Source organism: Pholcus phalangioides, unplaced genomic scaffold, assembly GCF_987345545.1.
Source record: "Pholcus phalangioides strain wild (caught in Gottingen) unplaced genomic scaffold, Ppha-v1.0 ptg000042l_1, whole genome shotgun sequence".
Taxonomy (NCBI): domain Eukaryota; kingdom Metazoa; phylum Arthropoda; class Arachnida; order Araneae; family Pholcidae; genus Pholcus; species Pholcus phalangioides.
Window position 1 is genome coordinate 25162535 of NW_028301628.1, and position 22781 is coordinate 25185315.

The following is a 22781-nucleotide window of genomic DNA, read 5'->3' on the forward strand; positions in this document are numbered from 1 at the left end:
AAGTAAGTGAATAAAGGAACTCGGGAGGTAAGAAAGTGAGTAAAGTTGCATGAGCAAGTAGGTGAGTGACTGATTTTCTCACTTTCCCACTCGCTCACTGATTCACTCACTTTCTCACTCGCTCACTGATTCACTCACTTTCTCACTCATTCAATTGCCCACTTACTCACTTTCTCGATCACCCACTTGCTTAACCATTCTCCCGCTTGCTCACTTACTCGGTCACTCACTCGAAATATCGATGGCAAACTGTTGTCGGTTATTTTTCCTGTCAGGGAACTAAGGCTACATAGCAGTGGGCCATGTTCTGGTTAGGAAGAGGAGGTGAACTAAGGGGGGATTCATGTCAGTATCATTATGTTCAGTATAACTCCGAAAATATATACACGTTGCGGGGGGGGGGGGGGGGAGTAACGATTATAAAAACCATGCAACCCATTCCAAAATCCCTACTGTTTTTTGGCTCGTAAAAATGTTAATATCCTGGGAGTAAGCTGATGCATCGTAAGGGTGGGTGAAGAAGATCCATTAAAAAAAATGTATACAATAGTTTAGTTACATCCAATAATTTTGTATAAACGTCCTTCCACGCCTCCCCCCCCCCCCCAATGATAATGTACAGATTCTTATTGTAACGTCGAGAAAATTTTCCTGGACGTAATTTCAAAATCCAGCTTTTTCTTTTGGGGAATGAGGTTCACAGCGACGTTTTGTGCTCGTTCGGTTGAGCGAGGAAATTACCTGTCATTTACGGGAGACATTTTTCGGTGAAGCTGAATAATCATTAAAAACAGAATGGAGTTGAAAATCATGGGAAATCGTTACGAACCATCTAATAAATGCTCTAAGACATATACATGCTAGATCCACTGGCCGCGGGCCAAATGTGGTTCTCTGGAGTCATATGATGTGGCCTTCGACCTCAAACCTAATTTTGTAAAGATTAACTAAATGGCGCATTCCCAGATCACTCAAGTGATTCGCGGTACAGTTCTACATCACTTAAGTGACCCGTGGCACGTTACATTCCCAGATCACTTAACGGACCCGCGGCATATTTGCAGACCACTCCAGTGACCCGCAGCACATTCACAGATCACTCGAGTGACCCATGACACCCATATTCAGATCACTAAAACGACTCGTGGCTCTCGCTGTTGACTGCTGTAATCTGAGAATATGTCGTGGGCAACTCAGGTGATCTGAGAATATGTCATAGGCAACTCAAGTGATCTGAGAATGTGCCGCGGGTCACTTTAGTGAAACGTGCCACTTAGTTCATTTTTACAAAATTACGTTTTTGAGGGCGCGGGCTAAATACATCATATGACTTGTAGTCGAATGAAGATTCTAGTCGAAACTTAAGCGGCAAAAAATTTAGCTCTCTGACTAATCAATGCTAAAGATGTTTTCAATGCGGAATGGACCAAGCAAAACCCGTCCCCAGGATGCCAGCGGTTCTCAAATACTTTTAGTGTTGGACCCTTCCTCCTCCCCGGAAATCTTGGTGTCTGCCATGGACCCCTCATTTTTAGTCGTAGACTCACGGAAATCTCGGTGTCTGTCATGGACCTCCATTTATCGCAGCCGACGGCTTCATTGCCGTCTATCAGCGAGAATGTTCTTGAATGCAGGGACATCCTATCCAGTAATATAAATGTATGTTTGTGGGGTCGGGTCTCCGGGGGTATGTGGGTGACTACTCCCGCTGTTGTTTTTGGGTTCGTGGGCCCCTTCTGGGATGGATTTGGGCTGGGGTACTCGCTGGTTGCCCGGACTGGTGGTGGTGGTAGGACGCCCGGACTCTTTAGAGATTTTGAGTCTGGAGTCCCAATCGTAGGGATCGAGGACTGGGGGCGCCGGGCCGGGGGCTTGTACTTCAAAAAAACTAAAACAACGTTCCGTACTCCTTTCGAGACATATCCCTGCAAGACAAATCATTACAATATTACTACTGCAGTTTGTCAACGTGGCAGCGGTGATTATGTGCGTTAATTTTTAATTAAAACGTTTCTTTTTGAGTAATTTATTTTTATATTACTTTTTTTTCAACTCAGAAAATATTATAAAATTCCGCAGTTTGGCCATGGACATCCCCCCCAATAAAAAAGCTGTGGACCCCTGGGGTTCCAGTCACCCCTAAGTGGGAACCACTGGTCAAGACTAATTCTTTCCATGGTCGTTACTTCTCAGGGAACGAGTACCTAGTCAGCATCATGTTCTCCCATTACGACCAGAACAACAACGGTCTCCTGGAAGCCGAGGAACTATGGCAAGCGGCCGAGAAGGATCACCTGGGCCAGCTGTCTTCGTCGTGCATACTGGCCGATATGCTGCTGTTCGACGACACCGACCACGACGGCAAGATGACCATCAACGAGTTTTACCTCGCATTCAGTAAGTTATACAGTAAGTCGAACCCCGCCACTTTCTTATCCTTTTATCCATACCTGTCAGTACCCGCTTATAAGCATTTGCATGTTTGTCTGCATATTATGTGTGTTTCCAGATCAGTAGTTTTTATTCTTAGCGCTGCTTAGACTGTCCAATCCACACCTAACAGCTTTCCTCATGTATGCTTATATAACTTACTTTACATCATATTCAATAGGTTACTTTTGTAGATTAATTTTTTTTTAGAAATTGCATAAGGCGTCCTTATAAGCCATTATAAGCCATTTCCTTACTATTAGTGCCCTCTATCGGGACTTTGAGATGGTCTATTGATTTATTTTTTGTTTGGAATTAATTAATTTTAATTTTGTTCATGTGTTCGATCAAAAATCGCAGACGGTGAAATTCATCTCACCTCCATCAACCGCAAGTTGAGAATCACTTGCCTAGAGCAGTGTTCCTCAACTTTGCCCCCTCAGTCCATGCCTCCAGCCCCATTTTTGGATAATATTTACTTCTCGTGCCCTCCCCCCGTCTTATACAAGGCCCCCCTACTCTCATCTAAGAGCGAGATCCTCTCTACTTTACGAATTGAGTTTAATAAAAACTAAATTTATAATTCACAAAAACTTTACAATTAAGATCGATCTGTGGAACCCTGGGCCAGGATCCAGAAGGTGGGCGATAATCCCTCTCAAGGGCCGAATTATATGGGGGGGGGGAAATTGGTCTGTGGAAAATACTGGATGATCCGATGTATACTTGTCCACGTCAACCTTAGGCTATAGTTCAGTGAGCTTCCTTCTTGTGGGGATTTTTATGCATGGCCGTCTCTACATCATAGGCCTTTTTGGCAAAGGAATGGTCTGGGATCCCAATGCTTAGCTGGAAGTAACAGTTTACATATTTAAGTACAGTCAAACCTCGTTAATGAGTCACTCTTGGGAGAGCAAAAATATGACTTAGAAAGCGGAGTGACTCGTTAAACAGAGTAAGCCATAGCTGTGCCAATTCCTGCCCGAGGACAATTCGGACTTCCCAAAAGTGACCCGGTAAGTGGAGTGACGTGTTAACCAGGTGACGTACTAACGAGGTTTGACTGTACTTACATTAGAAAATCTAGCACTGCAGTACGAGATCTCATCGTGCAAGCCCCAAAGAGGTGTTAGATTCTCAGTCATTTCCGCATGGGCCCAAGAGTTGAGACGGCCCCCCTGGTTCTTCGGACAGCTCTGCTAGATTCTGAAAGCAGTCACCATTTTTCCTCACCATGTTTAACTTGCAAGCTTCATTTTCTTCACAGCTTTATGTGGCCACTTCTACCGCTTTTAGTTGCTCACCCCCCCCCCCCATCTGATTTTCACCCATGGTCATCCCTACTCTCCCCCCCCCCCCATAGAATATCCCAGGACCACGGGACGGACGGACATATGGTCCCAGGTTGAAAATCACCGGCTCAGAGGATCTTATTTAGGATACAAGGACCGTTACATTACAAATCTCTGTCTATTTCCTACCACAACCTCACATTCTTCACCATACAGAGGAATCGCTGGACAATAGACACCCTTTGAGTCAAAAGTTTTGTCTTCAGATGGCGTGTATCCGTTGATATGTAATGAAATCAAGGCCATCTCAAGAGCATCATAATAAGCAGAGGGTTATTTACAATGGGTGGGGGAGGGGTGCCTAGCTGGCACTATATCCCAGAGTGGCAAGTTCGGAGGAGTTGTAAATTTGAGCAATGACTGGTCAAAAAAAATAGTAGAATGGTAGAAGGAAGGCAAAATTTGTATTGCCCACAGGAGGTAAAAACTATAAATCCACCTTTGCCTACTTCAGGTGAGGGACTATATCGTGGCCAAAAGGGTGAACCACAGTGGGTGCAAGTATATGAGTAACCAAAAGAGTAACATAGAGAGCAAGGGGCCAGGTAAGTGAGTGAACAAAAGAGTTATCTACAATGGAAGCTAGCACGTTAAGGACCAAAACAGTGTGCAAGCGCGGGAATGACCAAAAGACAGGTCAGTAAGCGACCAAAAGTGTGACCTAGAAAGTGTGTGAACATCGAAATCATCCTAGAGAGCGTATAAGCATGGGAGTGACCAAGAGAGCAAACGACCAAAAGAAAGACCTTCACCTGACTAGGAATACCCGCTCACCAATTTACAACTTACAATATTACTCACTCTCGAGAAAATTTTAACCAGATCTCGTGAGGGACCCCCGGGTTGTGCCCGGGTGGGCCCATGCTTTTAAGAAGGTACTGTGAGTAAATACATTGTAGCCCAATTTATCCTAAATTTAAAATCTTCCGCTAATGGTGAGTGTCCGTTACGAAATGTTTCCTACCCACAAGTAATTACTTCGATACTTTCCAAATACGAAAACATTGGGAAACATTAATGACCAATCAATCATTTTCGATCATTGCGCTTTTTTTATTTAACCACCAATGACGAATAATAGCCGGTGGCGCTATCTATACATGACCATCGAGTTAATGAAGTCTTCGAACGAAAGTTTTTTTTTTTACAAAATTATAGATATTTTTCTTGGGGGGGGGGGGGGGAAATATCCATTCGGAATGCATTTCACTGTCTGTCGCATTTCTATTAAAACCAGTTAATGAAAATGTACTCTCGCTCCCTCTTGTAATTTTGTCGAAAGGGAACCAATGTTCTCTCTCTTCTACTCTCTCTCTCTCTACTCTACATTTTCTACGCTTTGCCTCATTTAATTCCAGACAGAGAGCGAATTTTCATTAATTTTAAGCTTCTTCCCCTCTGACTCCTCTCTTTCTCACTGAGGAGCTTCGCCTGTGGATGTGGAATTTTTTTCCCCCCTTCGCCCTGTACATCTACTACATCCCTCCTTCCCTTCAGGATATTAGCCTATGCTTTCTACATAGTAACTACGAATTTTTCTGGTCGTCCATTAAGAATGGAGATCGTGAGAGAGAGAGAGAGAGAGTGAGAGTGTCGGAGGTAAAAATCTATTTCGTTCCGAATCACTGTCATTCGCAGCAAATTACAAAAGGTTTTTCGTTCGTTAAAATGAACGTTTTCTCTGCTGTCCCGGATTTTCCGGGACAATTTTTTGGAAATTAAAAAAAAACCGTGAAAAAATTGCGTTTTTTTTGTCGTCATTTACTATTTTTTTCCCCACTCTGATATTCAGTTAATTATATTCGATTAGTAACTTTTACATGTTAAGGCGTCTACATAACAAATTTCAATTTATTTCATTCATAGCAGTATTTCATAGGTCTCTAGTACCCGTTTCCTTTCACGAATCAGTGTTATTTTTAGCAACTGAAAATGATTTGCGCGGAATGGCAGAAATGTGAGGAATAATTTGCAGACCGGCAAAAAAAAGGGGGAAATGAGAAATATAATAAATAAATGACTGGAAATGTGGGAGGACCGGGCAAAAAATTAATAATAGAAGAATTAATTTTAGGTCAGTCAAAAAAAGTAAATTGGAGAAATAATTGATAAATGAATGAGAGAAATAATTAATTTGCTGACCAGAAAAAAGGGAATGGGGAAATAAATTTGCAGAACAGCAATAAATAAAGGGAGAGAAATAATTTGCAGACCGGCAAAAAATTAATAGGAGATTTAATTTGAGGACCAGTAAAAAAAGTAAATCAGAAAAGTAATAGATAAAGGGGAGAAATAATAAATAAATAAGTAGAGAAACAATAAATAAAAAAGTAGAGAAATAATGAGAAATAATATTTATTATTTCCATACGTTTTCATTTATTATTTACCATTATTTCTCTACTTATTTATTTATTATTTCTCATTATTTCTCTACTTATTTATTTATTATTTCTCATTATTTCTCTACTTATTCATTTATTATTTCTCTACTTATTCATTTATTATTTCTCTACTTATTCATTTATTATTTCTCTACTTATTCATTTATTATTTCTCTACTTATTCATTTATTATTTCTCTACTTATTCATTTATTATTTCTCTACTTATTCATTTATTATTTCTCTACTTATTCATTTATTATTTCTCTACTTATTCATTTATTATTTCTCTACTTATTCATTTATTATTTCTCTACTTATTCATTTATTATTTCTCTACTTATTCATTTATTATTTCTCTACTTATTTATTTATTATTTCTCTACTTATTTATTTATTGTTTCTCATTATTTCTCTACTTATTCATTTATTATTTCTCTACTTATTCATTTATTATTTCTCTACTTATTCATTTATTATTTTCTACTTATTCATTTATTATTTCTCTACTTATTCATTTATTATTTCTCTACTTATTCATTTATTATTTCTCATTAAGTAAAGGGATAATAAATAAATAAGTGGAAGAAGTTATTCGCGGTTCGGCAAAAAATAAATTTGAGAATAAATTTCCGAACCAGCAATAAATAAAGAAGAGAAATAATTGGCAAAAAATAAACAAATGGGAGAAATAATTTGAGAACCGGCAAAAAAGTAAATAAGAGAAATTATAAATAAGTAAGCGGGAGAAACCAGCTCAAAATAACTAAATGAGAGTTTGTATTACGAGTCCAAATAAGCTTCTTTGGAAAAACGGGACACCATCCTGAAAAGTCAGGTCATATGGTCATTGGTACTGTATATATTGATCGATTTTTCCTCCCAATTCAAATTTCCCGGGCCCATGTAAAAATCGAAAACTATTTATTTGATTTATAGGACTTGGCTGCCATCTTAACAGTAACGTTAATGCTCAAAACATCGAATAGGTTTTGCCATGATAACTGTAGATGGCAGCAGTTCTACCGCGATTCGTAATATGGGCGCGAAATTTGATCTCGAAATCTTTGAAAATGCGTTATATTTAATAAGATTGAATAGCAAAAGTCCCTTTTAAATTTTTTTTTACTGCAAGGAAATTATTATGATCATGAAACAGAATAATTGACCATTTTTCCATTTTTACCATGCAATTTTAATTATTTAACACTAGTTTTGAAAACAAAAATCCAGTGAATGTTACAACTGTAAAATTTTATAAATCTAAATATGTACACTGATAAGGCTCCAGCCGGGAGATCCTGGACATCATTTTTTCCTCTGCTATTAATTCACCATAGAAAAGGCCCTTAAAATGTCTGGCCAAGGGCCTTGTACAGTATGTGCGACATATTGCTTGAGCATTGAAACGTAGACGGCAGGGCCGTAGAGTGCCTTCTTGGAGCCCCGGGGCAGGATCCCTTGAAAGGAAAAAAAATCATGTTAAATAAATGTATATTATTTGTGAGGTGCGCTCATTCGGCTTGGCGAATTTTCTGCGAATTTTGACAGTGATTACATAAAGCGTGTAAATATATGGGAGGACATACAGAGACACACACACACCAAGGAAGAGATAGTAGCTGTTTCGCAGTGCACTTTTTTCTCCCTCCCCAGAAATAAATAAAAATTCTGGATATGAGGGTAAAAGGGAAGAAATTTCAGAAACTATATGAGGATGCTTAAAATTACATTAAAATGAGGACACGTCACCATAAACGGAAAATATCTGGTAACCCTAGTCTCGCTTCAAAACACTCTGAAGGAAAATAGGTAAAAATAACTTGAAGGAAAATAACTTTGATTGGCTCATGTAAAATTCTTCCGTTGCAGGTGTATCTGTAGTCAGTCTCGATAAAGCATTAGAAGTTAACCATGTCACTGCACGGGTAGGGGATAATGTCGAGATCAAATGTGATGTTACGGGAACCCCTCCACCTCCGATACTCTGGAGACGAAACGATATGGATTTGGCTGCTTTGAATGAAGAAGAAATCAAGGTATTCATTGTTATTTGTTTTGGAACTATGTATTGCATGTAAGTTCTGTTATTTTGGTACTGTGAATATAAATCATGTATATAAGTGGTCTAAACTTGACACATATTTATTTATTTTATATAGGTATTTGTCGATGGATCCCTCTACTTGACCAACGTTCAATTGATACACGGTGGAAATTACACGTGCCATGCTCAGCATAACAGGGATGTTATTCAGACTCATGTGCTCCACGTACAGAGTAAGTGTTTTTGTTTATATGGGCTGAAGACAGTGCCCTCATAATGCATGGGCCCACCCGGGCACGGCCAGGAGGCCTCATAAAAATGAAAGATCTGATTTAAATTTTTTAAAGTAAGCATGCAAATTTGTAGGCAAGCATTTTTAGCCAGGTAAGGCCTCAGAAAACTCACTTGGCTCAGGGGGGAGGGGAAGCATGATGCTCTTAAGACGGCCCTGGCTGAAGATAGGGTCACCAGATTCTGAAACTAAAAAATGAGGACGCATACTTGTGCTCCCTTAGTAACATACCTTATGCCTGTTCACAACAGATGGGCCCCACTATACTTACAAAAACCCCTAATAGTTTTCCAATTAAAACAGAACTGCTATTTTTTATTTTGTTCGGGTCTTTGACAGAGGGTTGCCATATTCTAAAACTTCGAAATGATGACGCATGAGCCTGCACTCTTGACGACGTCATAACACAGATATCACCTCTGTATCAACAAAGAAAAACAATTGTTTTCCAACCAAAACATTGGTTCCTTTTGTGCACAGTCCTTTTTTTTTATGGGGAAAGCGTACTTTTTTAATAAAGAGTAAGTTCAGCCCTGAATTTCCTCAGAGAGTTTGAATATGCGTGACAAAAAAGTAAATAAACACCTACTAAAATGAACAGGTTTTTGTTTCATAGTGCTTTTTCTTTTTTGAAAAGAAATGACTAAACACTTTAACGCTTAAAACACTGTGAGGACATGTCCTCATAAATGATGAAATCTGGTAACCTTGGCTGAAGAATGTCCTTATATGATGAAAGAAAATATACTAAAAAGGGAGAAAGAGTATGTGAGCTTTTTTTTTGTTATGAAGATGAATAATTATCATACACATTTTGTTTATTTCTTCAGCGATACCAGAGGTACACGTCATACCTAAACTTCAATCGAGAGCACCCGGAGAGCTTGCCCAGATGGAATGCCACGTGATTGGTGTCCCAACACCTCAAGTATCTTGGCTGAAGAATGACGAAGAACTGAAATTGATGACGGATAAATACACAGTCATCGGTAAATTAAGATCATGGTTGTTTTTTTATTTTTCTTATCTAAATTCATGATGAATAATTCTCATCGGCTCCAATGTTTCATTCAGGTAACGGCACAGCATTGCTGGTTGGAAAAATAACATACAGTGATACTGGAGCTTACATGTGTGTTGCTAGTAATCCAGCGGGCAGTACCAGAGACATTACATCTTTGATTGTTCAAGACCAGCCTACCCCTAGTAAGCTGAGTCTTATACAAGTTATTTGTATGCTCATGTATACTCAATAATATGTTTGCATGTATATTAATAAGTAGGGAGAAGTTTTAAGAATTTTTCTATTGTCCTCACAGCTGCGCCATCGGAAGAACGCCGTTTCTTTGCTTTCCATGATTGGGGTGTTTCGGTTTATGACCCGGATAACTGCAGGCTATACCACCAAATCCAAAGCACGGATGTCATACCAGGAACCCAAGAATATGTTTGTGGTGACAGGGGCATAAATTGCTCTTGGGGAAAAGCCATAAACGTTGCCGATCGTTATGTGTATGTCTCTCAGCCTACGAAAGATAGGATACTAATCATTTCAAGAGTTCAGATGGTAGTTGTAGATGTAAGTACTTTTTTTTTTCAAGACATAGATATTACTGCGCATGTCATTCTGCATGTGTACGTCTAAACTTTCTAGGTATAAGGATTTGTTTATCTCCTCAGTTCGATAAAAAATTCAAATATATCTAGGTTGTTGTAACAGATAAGGTCCCCGTTGATGTTCATTACGTGCCTCATCTGGATCAAGTGTGGGTGTTGTGCTGGAGGGGCAAAGAAGATCGAGGGACCAAGACAATACAAATCATTAGAGATGCGAGTCAGAAGAAGAAGCACCATACTGTTCATCCTGAACCAGTTGACGGTCATTTCGATCTGGTATGTGTCTTATAGGCTACATACTTAACTGTGCATGCATTTCACAAACATTACACTGGCGAATTTCTAATGAATCGGTACATATTGGAACGTGTGTTGTGAGTGTGTGTGTGGTCCTAACGTATTTATTGAATATTTTGTGTTCTAGTGGTGTAGATATCTTTTTTCATGTTATAGATGGCAGATGACTGAATTTTCTTTTTATGTATTGTATTGAAAATCTGCCTTCTCTCTCTGCGGAGAGACTTTTTCAAATAGGAGACCAGCTCAATATATGTTGTTACCAGTAAACTTTCAAATGTTCAGATAATGCCTCATATGTCTCAAATGGCTTGTTCTCATGTTTTTTGCAGGTAAGTGGGCTGTTCATCCCACCATTACAAGACCTTGGTCATGGATGGAAATATGGATATGTCGTTCATACAAATCAGAGGGGAATGTATAAAATTGACTTGCAGGCAATGAAGTACATCAAAACTGTTGATCTTACACCATATAACTGTGCGCCTAAAACTGCTGACTTCTCGACTATTGGTAAGCTTTGTATGGATATATGATCATTACATTATTTTTCAGGGGCATTGTAACTATTAATATATACAGATTGTTTTATGTAGTTCAATTGTATCGATTTCAAAATCAAACCCAATGGAAAATATTACCAATATACTTTATAACAAAAATGGAACACTCGGCCGTAAATCGTTTGCAATTAAACACACTGAATTTCTATGAAATGAATTTTGTTATTTTCAAGCATGTATGCATTGTTATCTTGATAACACATCATAGGCCTCAGGGCAAGGTGGTTTTCCTAAGGCCTTCCCTACCTAGCTAAAAATACCTGCCGACTAATTTACATCCTTACTCGTGAAAATTGCACTAGGTCTAATTGTGTCCCTGGGCCATGCCCGGGTTCGTCCATGTGTTAAAATGGTACTACACAGATCAGGAATTTACAAGCATTTTTTTTTTAATTCAGTGGCTCCCTGGTGCTTCCAAAAATTAAACTTGTCTATCTTTATACCCGGGGTAAAACTATATAGCTGGCATTGGTAGGCAGGTTAAATAGATAAGTAGAATAGAGACAGGCCTATTTTTTTCGTCGAATAGGCACTATGAGCATGAACCAGTGGACGTAGCCTCCTATTATCCGATAAGCATCCACTACTTGATTACTTGCGTTGGTACAGTCTTTCCAGCACTTGATGACTTAAAATTCAGTTAGCTACTTAATCACTTGTAAACATGCTTAACCCTAGGTAACTAAACTTAAATCAGTGTTACTCGGTAGTCTATTAGACAAATATTTAGTTATCTAAGGGTTAAGTCAGACGGAGTAAACACAGATTTTGTCAACACTTTAATGTTGAGGGAGCTGTCAGAAAAAAGCAGAGAATGAAATTCGGCACGCTACCAGTCCGGTGCCTTGATGCATGATAACTGCCTACGCTTCATCCTATGTTGTTGTTTTTTGTTAAATTAAGGTAAGGCATTAAAAAGCACTAAAAATTTAGAAATTCTTATGCCTCTGCCATGAAACTTCTAAAGCTAGCTCCTCAGGGAAGTGCGCCTCATGGTTTGAAAACCCTCTGGTACCAACCCTCTGTATAAGACAAACAAATTATCAAATTTTATATTTATATTAACCACAACTTAGATATATGAATATTCAGAAAATAGACATGTTCTGTAATTTACCTTCTTGTCTTTATATAACCTTTGCATCAATATAAACAATAATTCATTTAACAGCCGAATGTAACACAATCCATCTTGATTATTGAATTGACCATTTCTTTTGCAATTATTTACAGGTGGCTTTGTAATACTTGAGTGCAGAGAACCTGTCACAGATCGACCAACAGGACAGATCGTTTTGGATTATTTGACAGATACAGTGTTGGCTCATAAGACTGCTCTATATGGTCGTCCTCACGTATCTCCCGATTCCAGGCACGTGGTCACTTTGGAGAGAAATAACAACAGTGTTGTAATTGTTGCTCAGCATATTACAGAGAATGGTACAATAGTTTTGTTTTATCATTGTATGTAATTAGGGTAATTAATTTAAACTCTTCAGATGTATTTAATGTATTTAATTACATTATGTTATTAATTACACACTATACAATAAGCACACACATTCATCTCTCTCTCAATGGTATCTTCCAACTTACAAAAACTAAAAATTTAAACTGTACACTGGTAAAATGCTGTCCTGTACGACTCTCACACATACTTGCAATTTCTAAACTTAACCTCATTGAGATAAGGTATACTATGGTGCCTGGTCAAATGTGTTTGGTCAGGATATATGTCGAGGGTACTTAACCAAGGGTCTATTGACCCCCTTGGGCTCCTTACAGATTTCAGGAGATCAGTCATTGTCATTAATTATTATTATAAGGAGATAGATGGGACCTATTTTGATGTAAATTATCAATATGAGGAATCTCCTAGACCAGAAAGTAATATCGTTGTTATTCAAAAATATTCTTATAAGTTTCACAGTTTATACATATTTTTGAAGATACTGGCCAAGGCCATCAGTGACCATGACACTTTCACCTGGAAGCAGAATTAGGTCCCTATTAGCATTATGGACACCTGGGCAAGTATTGCACTGGGGGGGGGGGGAGATCTTACATGTATGCTTTGATTGATGTTAATTGCAATGCAAGGTTGTTATCTTGAGGTCTCTACTATGTACCCAGGGCTCTAAGTCATGTCTGGCTATTTTTAACTTTAACTTTTGAAAATTTTTAAGCTGATGAAAAATGTATTTTCCCCCCTTTTAGGTCTAAGCTTTTTGTTCGACGTGAAGACTACTCTTCAGATAAGTGACATCACATTCTTTCCTTCTCGTACCACTCACAACTATGATCTTTACGCAAGCTCCTCAACAAAAGAAGACATACTGTTCGTTAATCTTGCTGATGGCAAAGTCGAGATGATAACTGGCATCGGGCGCTCGATGGATTTCCTAGTTGCAGAATGGGGAAACACCAACCGGCCGATATCCAGTGCCGGCGTCTTCGGTACCTACATGGTGACAACAGCAAATGAAGCAATATTTGTCATCAATGGAAAAACTCGAACTGTCAATTGTGAAATAGGTAGCACAGTTCATCCGAGGATGGTTGTATGGGTTAAAGCTCCATGAGCTTTACTTACTGTAAATAGCACTAGCAAAACTACTCGCTCCTTGTGTGTGTCTGTGTGTGTGTGTTGTGTGATTGCACTGACTTGACAGGGTCACAGGGAATGTAGACCAACACGGCGGGAATAATTACCAAAAATAAATTCAAAAAAATAACATAAAAAAATACTGTTGGAATTACAGTTCCTTCATTGCCATTCTATGAATCTGCTTCCCTCTATTTCGCAATGAAAAACAGACAGACCATTCTTTCTCTGCTCTTTGGTGTTGCATTTTTAGATATAAAAACCATACAATATCCATTTTGGATCCATGGGAGATAATTAATTATTATTGACTGAGTTAAAATGAAATAAATTATTTTAACTGCATGTGTACATATAGGTATTTCTTTTTTGTTGCGATAATTCAATATCTGGTTGCACTACAGATTCCACGGAGTCACCCACCTCTATGTCTAACAACACATATATATATAATAATTTATATCTCTGTCTCAAGAAATCTATTGTTATCAATTTAAAAATAATGTCTCTTCAACAGAAACCTGTATGGTATGAATTCATTAGAACCCTTTTATTGTTAGTTATTACTGAAAAACAGATTAAACTCACTGCATTCTGTCCTCAACGAGTATAGCTATTTCCAATGAAAAACAAGCTCCTGATTTGTTGTATTGTCAATAACACAATAGGGGGGGAATGCATTGATTATAATATGTGAGCATCATTATTGTCTTGTATCACTGACAAGACAAGCTTTCTTTTACATGTCAATTAGTGAGCTGTTGCATACCAGCTGAACTTTATATTCAGTCCATCAGTAAAGAAGCAGAATGATCACTGGTGGGCTTCAGCCATTTTTTTTCCCATTCATTACGGCTCTCGCAACATTGCACAAGTTTTAGAAATCATTATCTTAAACATATCTTAACCGTTTTGAAAAATTGATTGGTGTGTTGACGGATACTTGTCTTCTCCCTTGAATAGTTCACTTCTGAGATCCGTTCCCCGAAAACTTTAGAAGACAAAAAAAAATGAACGACATTTCAACTCAGAGGAAGAAATTAACGCCCCCTCCCCAAAAATGAAATGGGCTGAAATCTTAAAATCATTTACTAGTTTAAATTTCTTATACGATGGCCTGTTGCCAGATAGACAATTTTTCATTGACGCAGAGAAGTGTATGTCATCAAATTGACATCTTCATTCTCCTCACACACTTCTTGAGATTTTCTCCTCCACAATTGGCTATTCCAAAGGCAAAATCAACATCATTGTAGAAGTTGTTTATAAATATATACATATATATAGTTGTTTATATATACATATGTTCGTTAGTTCAGAACTCATTATCATTCTTAAAACCTGTTTATATTGAAAATTTAAAAAAAAACTGATATTTTACTGGCAATAGAGGAAAAATCACTAAAACCTGTTTACTTAACACCACAGTTTTTGTCCATTCGGGATGAAATTATGCGAAAGGTGATGTGAACCTCCCTCCCCAACATAAATCCACTAAATAAAGAATGTGCAAGCTTTAAACCATCCCCAAGCCTATTTAAATTCCAGAAAAACCCCAATACACCAGCAATCTTGGCCTCTGTAATTTTGTCTGTACAACATCTCCTTATATTGAATACAATTTTTTTTCAAAATCTTTTTAGTTATGTTGATTAAAACATGAAAATACATGGCAAGATATTAATACATTATTCAGGTCTGTCTGTTTTTCATGTCTGCATAAAGGAAGAATAAAGCACATACTCCATTGTGATGCATATGTAGTCCTATTTCCGTACACCTCATATTGTGAAGTGATATATACAAAAGAATATATATATATATAAAATATATATATATACATACTATGCCTATATTTAATAAATAATTGTTGTTGCACTTACAGCTTTTGCTTTCAGGGTCACTTTGTCCAACGTATTAATTCCTGTACTGTATGTAGTTTTGGATATAAGCCTGTGATTTTGCAGATAGTAGTTGGCGCACCAATTATAACATGCTTTCGACAAAAAAATAAATACTTATAAAGCATTTTTTTTTCTTTTTTGGGAAAAAAATCGTTTTGTGCATTCCTCGTGTAAAGAAATAAAATTTGGGGGAAAAGTGTTTTTTGTCATCGGGGAAAAACAGAAATTATAGATGTATAAAAATAAATAAATAAATATGCAAATACTTTTTATGAAGTATGTATAGTCAGTGTCCTTAATATGTCCTATTGCATATATATACATATATATATTTGCTGTTTCATCAACCTGTTAGTTATTAATAAATGACGAGAACAACCTTATACTGATCACGAGATATCTCGGTCACTGATTCTGGCTACTTTTTTGCGCACTGAAGCCATATTCGTCAAAGAAATGTCTGATCTTATTTGATCATGCATTGCCATGTTAGATGTTGCTATTCTTCTCTTAATTGGGTATTATAATTATTATTGTGTGTAATTATTTTTGTGTTATTACGTGGTTTAAAATGAATGGGTAAAGTCTTTTTTTTTTTTTTTTTGGAGACATTTTTGAGGAATTCCGCATTGAGAATGAGTGATATAGTTCTGAACACGTTTCCATATGGGCTTGATATTTCATGCTGAGAATTTCTTTACTCACCATTTTTTGGGCTGTAAATCTATGTACCTGACTAAAAAATACTCATTTGTAAAAAAATTATCAGTATGATTTCTAATTTGATGAGAAATTATATGTTTGCTTTCTCAAGCTTGTCAGGCCATATTGAACGAAAAGTCATTTGTTACTAGTAAGTACACGCATTGCTATATGCTGAATTACATGCCAACATTCCCAATGGAAATTGACACTAGAGATGCTACTCTAAAGGAAAGCTATATTTCAATGAAGGCTAGTCAATTTGAAATTTTTAATTCATTCATGGTGTTTTTAACCTTCTCTTGAAAATTCCGGTTCATTCATATAACAGTTAAGAACAATCTGGCGTTCTTTAAATGAAGTTCAAGAAAAAATACCTAGAGTTTCTTTAAAATTCAAATTTTGAATGCAGTGTTCGAGTCTGGAGGTATTATCAACACTTAAAGGATGGGTGAAGTTGTGTCTCACTTGGATTTATTGGATTAATTGGATTTATTAGAAAAATTGACCAATTTATACCTCTGATTGATTCCCACTGAAAATTGCTATTAGAATCTATTCATGATTCTACAAAGCAGCTACGATTGGTAAAGGAAGGCTAGTCAGTTGCAAACTAATAGTAACATTAATTTGTGAAATCATTGGCCTTCCTTTAAAGAAAGCTTTTTTGTTTATCGGATAACCAACCAATCTAATATTTCTGAGATTCTTTGAGTTTTCACTATAACATGTCAAGGTTAAAAAAAATGTATCCAGGGTTTCCTTAAAATTTTCTTTAAGTTGGCAAAAACAACATTGAGCATTGGATATTATTAAAATAGGTGTAATTTCTGTATGGGCAAGAAGAGCATTTGTCCAGGGGCCACAATACTTCTTGGGCCTTAAATGTGATTTACATTTATTTGCCGACCAACTTAACATCTTAAACCCTAGTCATGGGGAACCCCTTATTTGCTCATAGCCCCTTCGAATAAAGGCCCTGATTAGAACATGAAACGATACATAAGTTGGTATCTTGCGCTCATGGGTAGTATTATATGATTAAAGGAAGGCTATATAGTCATTGTAATGAATACAAATTTTTATGATGGCTAGTTCCTCTTCTTTTTGGTGTTTGTATTCTCCGTACTGATGCTTGGAATATAATTTTATGGTTTTTTTTCTCTCTTCTGATAATTGTGAAGTTATTTCATGTTTATTGTATCCGTTACCTCATTATCTGAACTGTATTCGTGATTCATTATGTTTCATGTAACTATGTGAATTCTTCAGTTGGATTTTGTTTTTTTTACACTATGTGTGATTTGATATTTGTTCGTTTATCAGCAACATAATGTCTATTAGTCTAGTCTTTTACACACCAGCTGTATAGTGGTTTAATGTATGTACAGGAAATTTATTCAGCAAAATGTGAAGTAATAGAAAATAAGGAATGTTAATATTTAAAAAAAAAAACGTGAAAATTTTCTTGCACCACCCTTGCAAGTAAAGGGCAAAAATGAAAAAAAAATTATAATGTATTATTACATTATATATTCATTGATTATTATACTGGTTTTTTGCAACTTTAATTATTATTTTTGTTTCACAGCTTGAGCTATGAATGAATTTTTTGCAAAATTGGTTTAATATGAATAAAACATTCATACTGTACTTTCTTGTCCACATTATTTGGCTTTTTATTTATTTTAGATCATTTGAAGCACTGACCATGCAGTGCTGCAATACTTTGCATCAACGGTTCTCCATATGAGAAGCGGTTTGTGAATAGCGGGATGGGCCTATAGAAGGTGACCCCCGATTAGAAATTAGCTAACTGAATTCCTTACTTTAAATTACCAGACCAGAATTAAATTTTGGCTGATTCCCAGCCCTATGGGCCGCCTGTCAGCATACAAGCTGGCCATGAAGGCCTATGAAGAAAGGGGAGAGTATATATTGTTTGTGTAAAGAATTATGTTGTGCATGTTTGTGTTAGGGCTTGATTTGAAAAAGTCCAATCGGTCATTGGCTGTCTGTCTACTCTAACACACTCAATGCCGCCACAACATACACAGTGCCACCACGAAACATCTCAAGGGAGAAGTACATTCGATCATAACATCTGTTCTGGGTGAAAAAGAGGGAAAACATCACATGGGTGTCGTGAGGGGGGGGGGGAAACCTTCAATTTTTGTCATCAAAATTCAAAAAGCATACATGAAAGTTCTGTTCAAGTATTCAGTGCAGTTCCTTCAGAAAAATTTTTCCCATACAATCAAAAATTCTATTATGTCCTAAAAATGTCCAAGTAGAAAGTCCAACTCCCACTTTTTTTTTTTCTCTCACAGTTCCATCAATAAGGTGATTAAATGCGGTTAAGAAAAACAGAATAAATGCGACTAAATATGGTAAATGCAGATAAAGTTCTATCAGGACACAAAATACAATCGCGTGCAATTGCTGGCTCCTTAACTTTACAAATTACAGAGATGAAAAGTACATGCTCACTTATGTACAATATTTCCCCTTCCTGAGAAATAACTTATGTTGCCTTAAAGTAGCTTTCAGTCCAAGTGCATTATCTGTCTAGGTCTCCTATATTTCCTTAGGATCCCTATGTCGTAATTCACTATATCTTTGAGGTGTACAAAATCAGAATTTAGCATTCTGTCGAATTGTTCTGTATTTAATTGTTTAATGTATGTAAATATATGCGAATGTTCAAATCTTTTCTTATATTAACTCCTCTTACATACCCGGGTGCACCTACAAATCTCCTCAGGATCTTGTTTTGAGTGACTTGTAGTTTTTTTTATGTTTGTTTTGCAAGCCTGGGCCCACGCTGGGGACGCATATAGCATTGTTGGTCTTAAAATTGATTTGTAGAGGATTACTTTATTTTTTAACGTGAGTTTAGCCTGGGGGAAAGTAATTCGGTTTAACATTCCCAAAACTCTGTTAGTTTTGTTCCCGACATGATAAATGTGATTAGTGAATGATAAGTTTTTGTTCAATATGCAACCAAGGTATTTGATTTGTCTTTCTGGCCTTAAAATTTGATTACTATATGTAGACGTCTATCTGGCAATTTACGTCTCCTTGTAAACCATATGAATTTACACTTTTCAAAATTTAGCTGAATAGCTGATTCTTCACACCAACCCTCGATTTCATCAATTGTGTCTTGTAGATTATTAAAGGCTTGATTAGCATCTCTACTACTGCAAAGTACAGCGCAATCGTCAGCGAAAAGGGATATTATTCCATTTTGAGGTCCCGGAATATTATTAATATATACCAAGAACAGCTGGGGCCCCAACACACTTCCCTGTGGCACAGATGCTCTTATAGATTTTGTTGATGAAAAAGAGTCCCTTGTTTTAACATGAAAAGTTCTTCCGAATAAGTATCTGCAAAAGAAAATAATCATGTGAGGTGGAAAGTTCATATCAATTAATTTTTCAAGCAAGGTTGCATAATCACACTTGTCGAATGCCTGTGGTATGTCCAATAAAGTAAAGCAACAAAACTAAAATTAAATTTTTCAGTTCCAATTGTTGTTGAAAAATAATATCAATATATAAATATTTCAAATTAAAATCAATTGCATCAAAAAAATAAGGATCACTGCATTTGCAATTTTTCTACAAATTTTAAATAATGATAGTGGTTCAAGGAAAGTTTAAAAAAAAATGCAACCTTGCAAGTGTATTTAAAGTATCTATGTGGTTGAGAAATCAAAGTAACTGACACTTTTAAGACAGCCCCTAATTTAAAATACAGATGGCAGCACCAACTGATACGAATGACTTGTTTTTATTCGGCAAAATTACAGCTTAGGGCTTCACTGATGGGAACCAGTGATGGTAACTCGTGGGAAATTTCCCATATTCGTGGGAAAAATTGGCGAAATTTGTTCCACATGGAAAATTTCTTGGCGTTTGTGGGAAATTTTGAGAGGTCATCAAACAAAAGAATTTTTGTTGAAAAAAAATATGTATAAATGCAAAACTAATGCTTTTCCAGCGTGAAATAATTGACTACATATTTCCATCGATAGATGGCAGCACAAATTTCGGAATGTGTGGGGGGAAAAAATTAGTCAAAAGGGAAATTTTCGAGGGAAATTTTGCTTGACGAAGTTACCATCACTGATGGGAACTCACGAAAAATTTCCCATATTCGTGGGGAAAATTGGTCCACCCGGGAAATTTTTAGGCATTAAACAAAAGAATTTTCTATAAAAAACATATATGCAGTACAGTACTTTACTATGACGCTGGGAGTGTCCTGACCGGGTGGGTTGGCCATCCTACGCAGCTTTGTTCGTAGTCATCAGTGGCTAGTTTTCGTCGTTCGAATGCATCGTCTTTTTGAGCCTGAGGAGCCTTGCGACCCGAGTTTCGTAGCTCATTCGCAACCTGAGAGTTGGTATTCCCAGTATTGTCTGGAGCGCGTTCGTAAGGGGGGGATGGTGTATTCGCCAGCTGTGTGTCGCAGGTGGGGCCGCTGTATTGAATCTAGTTTTCTCCCCACTTGAACTTTGGCTTGGCGAACCTGCTTGCAGCTCCGTAAGCAAGCGATGATTCTTTCAGCCACCATCTTGTATAGCGCTCGTCTCATATCTTGAGGTATGCCCTGAAGTGGATTTCAATCGGTTGAGGCGACGGGCGCTAGAGACAACATTGCCCCCCCCCCCTTAAATTAGAAAAAAGTGTAAAGTTTTGGTTTTTCGGAGCCCTTCAGAAGTCGGGGTCCCGTGCGCAACGGGGGATCGCACGGGAATCCACTACCGTGTGTGTCCCATTGCGGGCTTGCCGTCCTCCTCATCTTTTGTAGCACTTCCGTCATTTTATATTTTGTCCGAATAGCTCGTTATTTGAATCAAACTTCCCCATAGGAAATTAATTAAAAATCGGAATTCGTTCCACAATTCACATAAAAATGACTACTAAAAACGGCGTTCGCTATCGTTTAGGACAGACTTTGGAGATAGACAGACAAATTTACTGACTCCTTGTTGTTTGCGAACTATTTTTTTTACTTGAATTTCAAAAAGAGCCTTATCCAATGACACTTGCTTTTGCCTCTTTTTTAGGATTTCTAGGAAATGGGAAATTGCAGTGTTCGTTGGACAGATTCATTGCTCGCACACTGCTACAGCTTTATTTGGGTGGTTCTTTTCTACAGAGTTTTACAGATTCCCCACATTCTACACATCTCTCTAATCTGATTTTATGTGAGTGATATCTCCTTACTTCTCTCTTCCTCAGATGAGATACCGTCCATAAACTCTTTCTGGTGAAAGAGATCCATCACTTAATCGGTCGTCAGCTCCTAGACATTTTTCACCACTAGTTCGTGAATGCCATCCTCATGCACCCCCAGTCAACGGTCTTCCCCAATTACATTATCTCTTCGACAATTAGTGGCTCCTGTTCATGAGCTAGCCCTTCAAAATCACGTTCAATTATTCAAATCAGCCCACAGTTTTCTCCAAGCGAAAAAAACTTCAAGCGCACGTACGCATGGCTAGGCTACAATGCTACATCTAGTTTCATATCGTAAATATTCACACTTGCACGTGTATTAATTTTCCGAGAGAGGCACGATTCCCAGAGACTTTAGAGGAGAATATTATCCGAAATTCCATAACACGTGTGTGGGCGGAAGCAGAAAATCATCAGCTCAGTTGTTATAGCGTGAAAATAAATGAACAAAGCGCAAAATTTTTGCTCGTAATGCGAATCATCGCTCGTTTACCGAGTCAAAATTTTTGGAATTGCTCGTTAACCGAAGTTCCACAGTATTCTAAATCAGACATCTTCAACACTGTGCTCACCGAAGCTCCCAGAGCTCTTAATGCTCGTGTCCGATTTCGTGCTCGCGAGCACATGATCAACATTCCAATTGAACACCTTGTACAAATTGCTTTCACTGATTGAAACAATCCTGATTTCCTGCCATTCGTGTGTCAAACTCGCCATAAGGGTGCTCCTCTTTAAATAATGGGTACAGGCGACGACTTGAAAAAGATTGAAGATCTCTGCTGTAAATATATATATTACTTTAAAAATTCATAAAATTTGAAGCAATTTGCATATTTGACTGCGGTTGGGGAGGGAAAGTTATTCTCACGAAATGGGATTGTTTTATTTTTGTAGAGGGGGAAAAATATTAGTTCAAATTTTTGTCGTTAGAAAGCACTGCACGAAAGCGAATCACACAATTCCAAGGAAAACACTTTTTCCAATCTAGTGTTACAAGACGACCTCCTACGTTTTTAAGAAAAAAAAACCATGTCCTTCAGTTCTTGATCAGTTTCTTTCAGTTGACCAGATTGAAATTTCTTTTTTCAGAGAAACTTTCTTAAGGGATCTATGAAACGTATTGTGTGTTAAAAAATATCAGATTCCGTGATATATATCCTGAACTGTTCCGTTCTCTAATGCTGAACAACAGAAATGGAGGATTTTAGCTGAAAGGTAAAAAAGTCCCGAATTAGAATAGAATTTTTTTTAAAAATGGAACGATTTTTTACCATTTTGCACGAATGATGTGGAAAAGAAAAACAGAGTTTTCCCATTTTTTACCAATACCCATTTACC

General features: G+C 37.3%; 1 protein-coding gene across 2 annotated transcripts in view; it reads left to right on the forward strand.

The window, feature by feature from the left end:
- Window positions 1-14208, forward strand: part of LOC149064685 (follistatin-related protein 5-like) — a 353698-nt gene extending 339490 nt beyond the window's left edge. The window contains exons 6-15 of one of the 2 annotated variants that reach the window (XM_089254722.1): window positions 2194-2409; window positions 8037-8203; window positions 8327-8444; window positions 9334-9492; window positions 9578-9709; window positions 9823-10082; window positions 10211-10396; window positions 10750-10930; window positions 12214-12420; window positions 13198-14208. In XM_089254722.1, the coding sequence (XP_089110848.1) occupies window positions 2194-2409; window positions 8037-8203; window positions 8327-8444; window positions 9334-9492; window positions 9578-9709; window positions 9823-10082; window positions 10211-10396; window positions 10750-10930; window positions 12214-12420; window positions 13198-13562 (1991 nt within the window). In that variant the 3' untranslated portion in view covers window positions 13563-14208. The remainder of the gene's footprint in view (window positions 1-2193; window positions 2410-8036; window positions 8204-8326; window positions 8445-9333; window positions 9493-9577; window positions 9710-9822; window positions 10083-10210; window positions 10397-10749; window positions 10931-12213; window positions 12421-13197) is intronic. The other variant, XM_089254723.1, reaches the window with a different exon arrangement.
- Window positions 14209-22781: the final 8573 nt, after the last annotated feature.